The sequence below is a fragment of the Thunnus thynnus genome, chromosome 17 (assembly GCF_963924715.1).
Source record: "Thunnus thynnus chromosome 17, fThuThy2.1, whole genome shotgun sequence".
NCBI classification, from domain to species: Eukaryota; Metazoa; Chordata; class Actinopteri; order Scombriformes; family Scombridae; genus Thunnus; species Thunnus thynnus.
The window spans coordinates 20,785,275-20,797,734 of NC_089533.1; the positions used below are offsets into that span (position 1 = coordinate 20,785,275).

Genomic DNA, 12,460 nt, shown 5'->3' on the forward strand with positions numbered 1-12,460 from the left:
TGTTTTTTATGATGTAATCTTACTGCTGCAAGTGTAAGATTATGGTGAAAACCAGACACAGTTGCAGATTTTCAGTAGGGTATGAATAATCAAAGAGATCAGGTTATTCTAGTGTCTTAATCATATGTTAATGATGTTTAAAATAACTGAATGTATCATTACAATGTGATGGGCACAATGAATAAACAAGACAAAACACATTTCTTTGGTCAGAGGAGGGTCAAAATCAACATTAGAATAAAAAAGAGAAAGAATAAATATTTCCAAGTGAGTGAATGTGTGCATGTATTTATGCATGAAGAGCAGGGCTATGTATATGAATGTCTTCGTCTTTCAGTGTGTGTGTATGTATTTTAGATGTACTCAATCAGAAGCCTGCCCACCATGGCTCACCGGGAGCAACGTGAGGAAGATGGAGTGGAAGATATGACACAGCTAGAGTAAGTAGAAAGAGAAAATACTACTGCATATACAATGTGCTCAGTGGGATGCCTTGCAAACCAACAACTTGTTTTTGAAGCCTCAATGACATGATGGATTACAAGATTCTGGATGAGTTTTATAGAAGCTGGAAAGAGTATTGTTGTGGTGGTGGGACATGACTATGATCGAGGGGATGGGTAAAATGCTTTTTGAAGAAAAAGGCCAGTATTGAATCCAGCACAGTGCAAACATGCAAAAATGTTTCGGGTGGTTGAGTGATTTAAGAAATTCTGTAATATCCTTAAATATCTTTGTCTTATTGCTCTGTCTAGAGAGATGCATGAAGGGGCTGTTCTGCTGAACCTGAGGAGAAGGTTTGAGAGGGAACTTATTTATGTAAGTGTCTTTTTAAAGCTTGCATCCAGCAGTACAACCTACACACAACCATTATACCTTTGAAAATTTCTTGAACCTATAAATGTAAAGTCAGATTTGTTTGTTTTGAATTTGTGTGTTGATTTTACAAACTTATGTCTTCATCTCTCAGTTTCTCTTTTTTTAAACTTCCATTTCTTTCTCTTCTCTATCTCTTCATTCCTTGTTTTCTTTCAGACATACATAGGTAGTATTCTGGTTTCTGTGAACCCATATAAGATGTATAACATCTATGGGACAGACATGGTGCTGCTGTACAAGGGTCATGCTCTGGGAGAGCACCCTCCGTAAGTCATGCTCACTCTCATACTGTTATCATAAATTCATTTCAATTATCGTGAAATCAAGGGATAGCAAAGCTGGTTACAAACTGAAAGTTAGAAATGTCAGTACATCATATTTTAAATACAACAGAATAGATAATTTTGTTAATTGAGTTTCATCATCACCACAAATTAGTAATTATCATGTTCAATCCAAAAGCTCTTTGTTTGCTTTAACAACAAAAAAAAGATAAATTAAAGAAAAATCAAGAAAATAAAATAAGACAGATGATATTAAAGAAACGGAGAGGGGAAGGGAAAAATAAAAAAAAATCAAGGTGTAAAGGAAGCTGACAAGTAATAAGTAAAGAAATCAAGGAAGGAAAGAATTATGCAGGTAAATTACAATTAGTAAGGATGAGAGAATAAAAGAAAATAAATACAGAGGACAGAATGGAAAGGACAGGATGTAAAGAAATGAGGAAGAGTTTCAGTTAAGTCTGATGCAACTACTCCTTCTCCTTCAGGCATTTGTTTGCCATAGCAAACGCTGCTTATTCCAAAATGATGGATGCCAAACACAACCAGGTCATAATAATCAGGTAAGAGGCTGACATCAAAGTGCACATATTAAACATAGATTTCGAGTGGGTTTTCACTCTTTAAATTCTATTCATCACTTCATATGTGGCTGCAAATATTCCTTGCTGTTAATCATACATTACACCTGATATAGATTGATACATAGATGTTTTTTTACATGAAAATCTTGCACAGTGCATCAAGATATGTGCCTTTTGTATATCATTAGAAACGTTTCAAGGTTATGTAACAGCTTAAGCTCAGTGTACACAATGTCCATGAAGCTTCTTGAACAGTCAGGTTTCCATCTCCACTTGGATTAGTGTTTGTAAATTCATGAGTGTCTGTCTGTGGTTTACTGGCCAGCAAACTTAAGACTAAACCTTCCCTCACTCCTCTTGTGCTTCATCTATCTGTCACCTAGGCTCCTTGTTTCATTGTTAAAACTCATATATACTCAGAGATAGCAAACATATACAGTACCTACATTCAAATGTGAAATAATACACACATACACAGTACATCTACATGCTTGCACATGCTTGTGCTTTTAGAAATGACCAGAACCAATCATATGAAATACACGGACACGTCCACACATGCACACACTCACACACACCTGGAACACTCAAGCCGTATTCGGAAGGAGACACCTGTAAGGAAAGCCCAGTCAGGTCTGGGCCAGGAACAGATTATGTTGCGGAGTGCATATGTGTGGACCCTGTTTGTGTGTGTGTCAGTGAGTGCGTGTTAAGGGGTAACTGAGGTCTGGTGTACAGTGACCAATAATGGCCTGGATTTTAGCTAACCAGCCCGTGAGTTGAAACCTTATGCTGGAATGTGGTCAAGGTGCCAGTGTCCCTAAATACACACACACACACACCTCTGCCCCCCCTTTTGACTAAGCCCACATAATGATGGTATTTAGCATTAAGCTGTTGGCAGTGGTGCATGTGTGTGTGACCGTTTCAGGTGGTTTAACGGAAAAGTGGAATTGAGTCCTTACCTAATGCAAGATTAGCCTGGTCTCACATCACTTAGTAAATTAAAGCAAAGACTCTGCAAGCACATGTGTAGGAAGGTGAGAAGGATCAAATAATGGACTCTTAAGTGATTATTAAAAGCCGAGTGCAGTGGTGCCCAAACTGCGGATAATGTTCGCACTTTGGCCTTCGCAAGCTTCTACTTTGCTATCAAAGTAACTGGATTTTCCGCTACTTTATCTTTTAGCAAATAAGATTTTTTCAGCTCAGTATGCACATTGAAAAAAGTTTATCCTGCATTTTGGACTCAGGACCATGAAAGACTACTAATTTTGTCATGAGGGAATCCAAAAAAGTATGTCGAGACAGCTGCCTGCCATCGTTGTTTCAAATGTTGTTTTTTTTCTTTATTACAGTATTTGATCTGAATAAGGCACCAGCATAAACAGCTTGTCAGGTTCTAATTTCAAGATGTGACCAACCATCATTTGGAAGTTTTCTGTTCACTTTATTTTTAATAGTTAAAAAATAATGATAGTTAACTTAATGCTTATAACTGAACTCATCACTAGTGTCTGAAATGTTGTATGAAATTTCCTCTTTTGGCTGTTTGAACATAAAATTTTACTATACCAATAAAGGTTTCAAAACGTCACTGCCCTAATTTAGTGATTTTGAGTTGTTTTTTTTTTTTTATAAAAATCATCCCACTTTTTAAGTTAAAAAAAAACAAAAAAACAAATGAAAAGAAAACATGGTAAACCTATTGGATTGCTGAAAAATGCATTGTCACAGAGCCGTTTTTCTTAGCTCATGAACAGTTGATATTTTAGAAATACACGATTTTCATGCAAATATAAAAGCTGTGACCTCTTCAGGTCAGCAAAGGACTGTGACAAATCATTATATATACTGTATAAATCACTGAGCCATGTTGATGGGTGTTATCTCTGTCCAGTGAGTGTGTGTTACTGTGTTTCAGTGGGGAGAGCGGGTCTGGGAAAACAGAGGCCACCAAACTAGTCCTTCGCTACCTAGCAGCAATACATCACAAATGCAATCTTGCGCAACAGGTACACACACACATCTTGACACACACAAACTGCTGCCAGCAGATTTGGATACTTGCAAGCACTCACTCAAACACACACACCTGTCTTGAAGGATGACTAATGTCTCGGTGTTTCCTTTTTTCTATGTCTGTGTATCTCTGCCATCTCTCCTTGGGTGCAGATTGAGGTAGTCGGGTTCCCTGCATGACTTGTGCTTTACATTTTACAACTCATCTTCACATATGGCCATAAGAATAGCAGGTTGCTGTGTTTTGCTGTGGTGTGTGACAATATTCACTAGAGATGTTGTGTTTTCTTGTGAATCTCTTTTTTCTTAGACTTGCTTTAAACTATCTGACTGACCAGGAATAATGGTCTAATTTAGCTAATGTTTAATCTCAACTGATCATTAAATATTCTTTAATTTGACCATATTTGACACAGAAACAACTTGCATTTTAACATTTATGCTATGGACTGGTCTGCTTTAAAATGGTGGTACTGTCATAGCAATATAACAGCATACTGTATTTGTCACCCAGCAGATAGAGGTTGTTGATTTACTTTGTGTTTGAATGTCTGGTAGATACTTGAGGCAGCTCCTCTGCTGGAATCTTTTGGAAATGCCAAAACTGTACGGAACGATAATTCCAGTCGCTTCGGGAAATACATTGAAGTCTTTCTGGAGGAGTGAGTATGAAATAAATACACAAAGGTCTCAGTCTCTGTTCCCATCTCTCTCCATCTGTTCTGTAATCTAACTCTCATCTTGCTTTTGTGTTCTCTTTTCTCTTTCACTCACTGTCCAGTGGTGTGATTAGTGGTGCCATAACCTCTCAGTACCTACTGGAAAAGTCCCGCATCGTCTTCCAGGTGACACATGCAGACACATATGCAAGATGACACTTTGTATCTTATACTTTTCTGTACATGGACGTGTCGAGGTAAATGTGTGTTTCCCTTTCAGGCCAAAGATGAGAGGAACTATCATATCTTCTACGAGATGCTGGCAGGTCTTCCCTCGCAGCAGAAGCAGGCTTTCTATCTACAAGAGGCTGAGACCTACTATTACCTCAACCAGGTAGGAAGACCCAGTGCAGCATAATCGGGAAATTTTCCTCAGGGTGTTAATATTTGTGAGAAACATTGTTTTTGTTCATTCTCTCTCTCCATACAGGGAGGGGATTGTGGGATAACAGGAAAGAATGATGCAGAGGACTTCCTGCGTCTGCTTGCTGCCATGGAGATCCTCCACTTCACCCCTGAAGACCAGTCGGCCATCTTTAGACTTCTGTCTTCCATACTGCACCTGGGCAATGTCTATTTTCAGAGATATGAGGTAATGCTTCCAAAGGTATCTTTCTTTATATCTTTTTAAAAAAATATATTTTCTCTTTTTAAAGAAATTTTCTCCATAAGCCTTCCACATGACATGCAGAGCATAATGCTTGTAGATTCACACTGCACTGTATCTGTACAGCACACCCTCTCTGCATCTTTCTTTGTTATTGATATTGGAGATCATTCAGGCAATTGAGATGCCACTGTACATATGTCATATACAGTATATATTTATAGAACATTTTTGGTGTATTTTGGTCATCATGTCATAAAACAGCTATGTTAAGGGACTTATATGAAAATAATGAACTAATGATGAGAGATGAACTAAACTTTACTGTGAAAATTAGTTCATAATGACCATGAACAGAAAAAAAGCATAAGCCTTACTTAATTAGAGCAGGATTATTCTTGGCACAACAATCAGTATTTTTTGTCTTTCTATTTCCCTGCTGCACTACAGGCTGATGGCCAGGAGGTGGCGTCAGTGGTGAGCGCTCAGGAGATCAGAGTGGTGGCAGAGCTGCTGCAGATCTCTCCAGAGGGACTACAGAAAGCCATCACCTACAAAGTCACGGTCAGTATCAAACTGTGTTTCATATGCATGTGTAATAATATTTCAGTAATAATATTTCAGTATCTATATGGACAACTCTTCCTGTAAGATTAGCCTAAAACGCCTATCCAAGTAAATTGAAAGCTGTTCTTGAACCATTTGGACTACACACATGGTTTTGGTCTCTTTTGAAAGGTAACACTCAAGTTTTTTCCCCAACAGTCAGAATCACTGTAAGTGCTACTGGCATTGGGTAATAAGAGAAGTTTGAACACACTGAAGTTTTTTATTTTCGCCTGAATATTTTTTTGCAAACAGATGCCTGCAGATGACTATAGCTGGGACTTATTAGCTGGAAAACACAGAACACAATGGGACCAAAGTATGAAGACTCAGATTTGATAACCATAGGAAAAGGAATATTTTACATGTTTTTCTAAGGGTATATTTAGGAGTTTTCCAAACTAGGCCATTTGGAGACTCCAAAGGACCCTTGGGGACCGTGGTCACATACCTAAGATAAAAAGGCTACTAGTCTTGAACTCTCGAACGCACAGTCATTATTTTGGGCTTTATAGCTGGATAGAGGACGAAAATGGGCATACATCACTTCCCTATTGTCAGAACGACCAGCAGCTGTGTTGGATTTTGCACATCCAACAATTTAAAAAAACCCAGCAACACCCAGTTTACGATTTCCTTTGCTTCCCCAAAGAGCAAAGGACAGTAAAAAGGAGATCTGTGGCTTCAGGCCATCTGCAGAGATTATGAGAATGGTAAACTGTGGGATACATCTGTGGCAAACACGTCATCACAGTTAAAGTCAAAAGTTATAATGTTAAAAGTCAAAGTAGTGAACGTTGATGCTGCATTGAAAGTGAAACAAAAATCTGATATTACAGAGAACATTAAAGAACAACTTACAACTAAGGAATAATAACTCAAGGTTTGTTTGCAGGAGAAATGCGGCTTTAGAATATGAACATAAGGCAACTGGCAATCCTTCTTAGACATGAAAAAAAAAATTCCAAGTATTTGGTCAATAAAGTGACTTGAGTTATGAACTTAGATGAATAGGTAATTAGGGGAAATACACTTGCTGACCTGCCTGACCTCTGACCTGCTTGCTCTGTGGCCATACTGCTGCTCTCGCCTCCCTGTCAGCCAGTAGGATGTGCTCTGCAAAGCTTACATTCAGCTCCTTGCACACTGCAGAGCCCTTGATCAGACACCAGAGCTCATCTCTGAAGTGTCTCATGGTGAACTGCATGACGACATGCCAATGTCTGCCTTCCTCCTTTATGGCCAGCTGATGTACTGAGTCAACAATGCTGTCGAATTTGTCAGTCAGTGACACCTTCTCTCTTGTGTTTTCATTTTCTTGCTCCTTGCGCCCACGCAGTTTGAAATTCCAGTGGTGTTTGTAACACTCAAGCTGCAGGACTCTCTCAGACTGGCATTCTCTGTCTCGATTTTTGTAACCTCTTTTTCCAAAGTAACAGTTTAACTCACAGTCTTTTATTTCTTCAGTGTTTAACTCCACACTTTTGGCCACTTCTGCAATCATGACAGTGTTGTGCTTCGTTTGCACATTAAGCTCTTGTATCATAGCAGGGAGGCTGTTGGATTATTAAAGTGCATGCAGAAACAAAAAATAATTTCTCTTACTCTATGAAAAGAGGATACATATTTAAACCTCAAAAAAACAAACTTGTTGGAATTCTAGTTTATTCTACCAGTGTCCAAGGGCCAGATACTATTCACTTACCAAGGCAGAGGTGCATGAAGCATTATAGTGAATAATCTACTGAGGACACATAGTGATTCTTATTGGTAGAGAGGATTAGCCAAGAGCCTGATATCCTGAAAACCTTTGTTATATGGTACGCTTAGCTAGAAAAGGTCCTCCACCAGAGGGAGTCAGGAGCACAGGACAACCACACAAGTAGATCAGTGACAGTAGCTTTGCCTCGTTCTTTTCTTTCATTATTTCACTGTGTGTGGGATGAACAGGTGTGTATCCTTTGTGTAGAGGTAAACAGTGAATATGTGAGAGAGACATTGGCATACTGCCATGTTACCTCCCTGTCAGCATTCAGTCAACTCAACTTGAGTGACTGACAGAATAACAAATAAATAATATATCCCTTGACTTAAGTAGCAGCAAAGTCTAACCCATCAAGAACTAACTATTTCAGTAGGAAATGAAAGTGGGAAAGAACAGGAAACCATGCACAGCTAAAACCTAAAAACTTAAGGTTGTTGCTTACCCACTGTCATATAAAATAAAGCTGAATACTTGATTTTTTCTTTAAAATGTATAAATCAGTGGTTGATAAGTGCTCTTGGAGCCAAGTCAAGTCAATTTAACAAATATCACAAATCACAAATATGCCTCAAGGAGCTTTACAATCTGTACAGCATTCGACATCCTCTGTACTTAGACACTCGAGCAAATTATTTATTACGAACCTTAATGCCGGTGCATCCAAAAGTTGGTGGCAGAAACAATAATAAACACCTATTTTATGATACGATTCTCAGCCTGAGTTTTGTATTGTTGATTTTCACATCCTTTAAAGTCATAATCAATAATATCAAGCATTGACTGCAGTTTCATCCACCTTGACACCTCTTTCAATCTACCTTACACATCACTCTGTCTTTGGGTCTCAGATTTCATTTACCAGTTTCCGTATGTGTCAAGTGTCTATCTTCTTCTGACCTCTTGCTATACCCTCATTCATTCATTCATTATGTTTTGAAACACAAATCTCAAATCAAATCTGACCTCATTTAGAGCAAAGCTGCTGGCCTGATTCTGTTTCCATGTGTGTCTGAGTGTAACTCAATCACCTCATAAAACAAAACAGTTTCACATTGATTGACTCTATAAGTCAGCATTGATTAGTATGGCCTATCACTTACACCAGATCTGTAACACACAAACAAGCATGAAAGTAAATACTTACACACAGTCACACACATCCCATAGACATAAGTACATACACACACTATTTACACATGAACACTATTGTAGTTTGCAGAGTAATGCTTCTGGCATCTCTTGAGTTCTTGTGTTCACAGCCTGTCACATTTATTTTCTATAAATAGCCACACACAGCAGAAGTGACACTTGTAATATCTTGAGGGATGCTTAAAGGAAAAGCAGAATTCACAGATTAATACTGTACAGATACTCACAATTTGTCTCACATCTTAGGAACTCATTTGAAAACAGCAGCTTTTGTATATAACTGGCCTCACTGGATTTTGTTTCCGCTATTAAATCAGCTGAAGACATGACACTCACATTAAAAAATCTTTAAGGACACATGAATAAAATGAATTGCTGCATTGTACTCCTTTGATTCAGGCAGAGTTTTCTGATGGTATTCATATTCATTGTTAACAGGATGGTTATCTAAAGCAGGACTTCAACCAGATTTAGTCTCCTTGAGAAAAAAAAGACACCTAAACCATACCAGCTCTAGGCATGCAAGCAAAATAGGGACTATCCCTTGGGAATGGGTCATAAAATCAATCAATCAATCATAAAAACAATGCAGTGAATGAATTGACTATGTTTTCAACCAAATAAGTGTTGTAGTTTTACGCCCACTGTATTTTCCTGGTTGCTTAATTTACATCAGCAGCTGACAAAGTAGAAATCCTGGAAAGTGGGGAAAAAAATCTTTCAGTTACCCAAACTCTCCTCTTGATAATCCTTTTTCAAACTATATTCTCTCCTATCCCAGTCTGATTGAGCAACATCTTGTTTTACAGTCTGTTTTAAAAGAAGAGCAGAAGGAACAGATCCACTTGAGATGAGATAGAGAGAGAGAAACAGGAAGAATGAACTTAAAGTACATCTAATCATGGCACAACTTGTGTCATCCACGTACATATGCTCTACGCAAAGAGTCTTTTGTTTAATTGAATTTCTAATCACAAAGGTGGTTCCTATATGTAACAGGAGAGGAGTCAGCCTTGCCCAGTCATTTCCTTTGGCTGGATTAGGTGTGTGTGTGTTTTTTTTGTGCGTGTGCGTGTCTGTGTAAGTGTGTGCATGAGTGAAGTGCATTTATGCAAGATAAGGTCTCAAGTCTCAAAGCATTCTTTATCTGATTGGAAGTAAGTCCCAGACAGTAAGAGAGTAAAGCAGAAAGTTATGAAGGAAGCAGAGGAGAAGCAAGCGAGGTAGAGTGGAAATGTAGAGTGGAGTGAAGCAGATGAGAGAAAGTGGGGTGAAGACAAAATAAACTAAGCTGCATGTTGATGTTTGCCACTTTAGTGTAGTGTGTACATTTAATAATCAAGCCCCTAACCCTATGTCTAGTTTAGCTAAACAAGACTACTTTAATCCCTTTACAGGTTTAATTGGGCTGTAACAAAATATGTGGCAATCAGCTCTGCTTGCAGCACACAGGACCTAACATACTGTACCTGAGCTGTGGTGTCAGGCTGCAAGGATAAAATAATCCTCAAGGATGCATTTTTGATGCATTAGACATTTTATTTGTCCATAATGTGAGGATAATAATCAGGCTGCAAAACTCTACTATTTACTATTTATACTAGCAGTATGCTTTGACAAATAAACTTACAAAAGGCTTTAAAGGTCAAAGAGCTTCTTTACAAAATCCCTATATAAAAAGCAAAAAATACAGCATTTAAAGAACCTGCACACCCACACAGGTGTTTTCAATCACTCTGGCTGATTAGACTGTTGGAGTGAGATGATGCTATATCCAGGGAATCACATTTATGTCACCAAACTCAAGCCTTTTTTTCAGAAGTCACAATAAGAAACGCACATGTGTAAATAATAAAATGAATGATGGCTGAATTTCATGTAACTGCTTTAGTTTCAGAGTCCTGGTATTGTACATGCTGGCTCCCTGTCTCAATGTCGTGACTTACTGGGGCACTTAAATATAATGGAGCCATCGTTAATGTGATCACTAACACCTGTGAAGGGGCTGTCAATCAAGCTCAGTCTGCACACATACAGTCATAATCAGGCAACATAAGTGAAAACACCTTGGGTGTAGTATGGGGGTTTAAATATTAAAATTTAAACATTAAGCAATAAAAAATGTTACTGAAATTGTTCACCCAGTTCGCTCCTCTACATCCAATGTGTTGCATAAATGACTGCTGTGTTGCTAAACCCTCCTATCTTCTTCACAGGAGACAATGAGGGACAAGATCTACACCCCACTGACTGTGGAAAGTGCTGTAGATGCCAGGTGACTAGACAGTTACATACCCAACATGTATGAAAAATATTTATTTTTCCTCCAGTTGTATGGCTCATATAATACCATGGAAACTTGAAAGGAAAATACTGCTGAATGAGACATTTTGTTCCCATTAAAAGTATTTGTTTTTTGGTAAACTGACATGACATTCTGTGTGCCTGTTTCCATAAAAATACTTTCCCTGATTCCTAATCTGTGATGACAGTCCGATTCATATTTAACCAGAAAATATGCATGAGTTCTTCCATCCAATATTTCTGTCCCACACTCTGTCTGTCTTTTACACACTAATCTTTCTCTCCTCCAGAGATGCTGTTGCCAAGATCCTGTATTCGCTGCTCTTCCACTGGTTAACAGAGAGGATCAACGCTCAGGTGTACCCTCGCCAACACACTCTCTCCATCTCCATCCTGGACATTTACGGATTTGAGGTAAATTGGCTTTCTCATGTGTTTGTCCTCCTCCGACACAGACAGAGCATCTTATCACCTTTCAGTCACTTTCTTGTGTTACATGATAGAGAGACAGACTCCAGAATAATCACTCTTTAGTCGTGTAGATGAGACATTGAGAATCACCAGCCACGTGTGTGTGTCTGTGTGTGTGTGTGTGTGGGAACAACAGGATCTGGCCTTCAACAGCTTTGAGCAGCTTTGCATTAATTATGCAAACGAGTACCTGCAGTTCTTCTTCAACAGGATCGTATTCAGGGAAGAACAGGTGAGTCGACGTGCACACACCTGCAGGGACACTCAATAACTCACATACACACATACGCACTCCTCACATTGTATTGTATGTGATGATCTACGTGCAGGAGGAGTACAGCAGGGAACAGATTCCCTGGCAGGACATCCCATTCAGTGACAACCAGCCCTGCATCGACCTCATCGCCTCTAAGCCTCATGGGATACTGAGGATTCTGGACGACCAGAGCTGTTTCCCACAGGTGGAGGACGGGAGAGAGGAAACTTAAACATGAACATACTTGCATATATGTCATACAGACAGATTCAATTATTGCACATGTCATTTAGAGTCTGCTGATTTGTTGCTAGGCGACGGACCACACTTTCCTCCAAAAGTGTCACTATCACCATGGTAACAACCCACTGTATCTAAAGCCAAAGATGCCCCTCCCAGAGTTCACCATCAAGCACTTTGCTGGCCGGGTCACCTATCAGGTACACAGCTTCTCATTGGATCATCTCAGTTGACAAAACCTGCTACTGGCCAGCCAGTTGGCAATAAAATGGATTTGATTGGTTGGCATCCATATTTGTCTTTGATAGCATTGTATCTGTACAAAGAGTTTTGGATGTTTTAAAAAAAAAAACATTGATTAAAAGGGGTGAAGAGTGTGTGAAACTTTTGATCTACACAAGCTAATCAACCTCATAAAACCTGCTGGAAGAGAGGGAATCCTACACTGATCTCTGACAGGTTTTCCAATAATTTGTGATGTCATCGATTCAGGTTCACAAGTTCCTCGATAAAAACTACGACCAGGTCCGACAGGATGTCCTGGACCTGTTCGTTCAGAGCAAGAACAAGGTGAGAG

General features: G+C 38.9%; 1 protein-coding gene across 1 annotated transcript in view; it reads left to right on the forward strand.

The window, feature by feature from the left end:
- The window catches only part of myo15aa (myosin XVAa), a 40,791-nt gene that overhangs the window by 5,918 nt on the left and 22,413 nt on the right, over positions 1 to 12,460 (forward strand). The window contains exons 2-18 of the mRNA XM_067615737.1: positions 358 to 440; positions 756 to 819; positions 1,036 to 1,145; positions 1,649 to 1,723; positions 3,669 to 3,759; positions 3,920 to 3,925; positions 4,325 to 4,428; positions 4,548 to 4,611; positions 4,706 to 4,819; positions 4,916 to 5,077; positions 5,543 to 5,656; positions 10,829 to 10,887; positions 11,207 to 11,330; positions 11,524 to 11,619; positions 11,717 to 11,848; positions 11,958 to 12,083; positions 12,376 to 12,453. Of these exons, the coding sequence (XP_067471838.1) occupies positions 358 to 440; positions 756 to 819; positions 1,036 to 1,145; positions 1,649 to 1,723; positions 3,669 to 3,759; positions 3,920 to 3,925; positions 4,325 to 4,428; positions 4,548 to 4,611; positions 4,706 to 4,819; positions 4,916 to 5,077; positions 5,543 to 5,656; positions 10,829 to 10,887; positions 11,207 to 11,330; positions 11,524 to 11,619; positions 11,717 to 11,848; positions 11,958 to 12,083; positions 12,376 to 12,453 (1,602 nt within the window). The remainder of the gene's footprint in view (positions 1 to 357; positions 441 to 755; positions 820 to 1,035; positions 1,146 to 1,648; positions 1,724 to 3,668; positions 3,760 to 3,919; positions 3,926 to 4,324; positions 4,429 to 4,547; positions 4,612 to 4,705; positions 4,820 to 4,915; positions 5,078 to 5,542; positions 5,657 to 10,828; positions 10,888 to 11,206; positions 11,331 to 11,523; positions 11,620 to 11,716; positions 11,849 to 11,957; positions 12,084 to 12,375; positions 12,454 to 12,460) is intronic.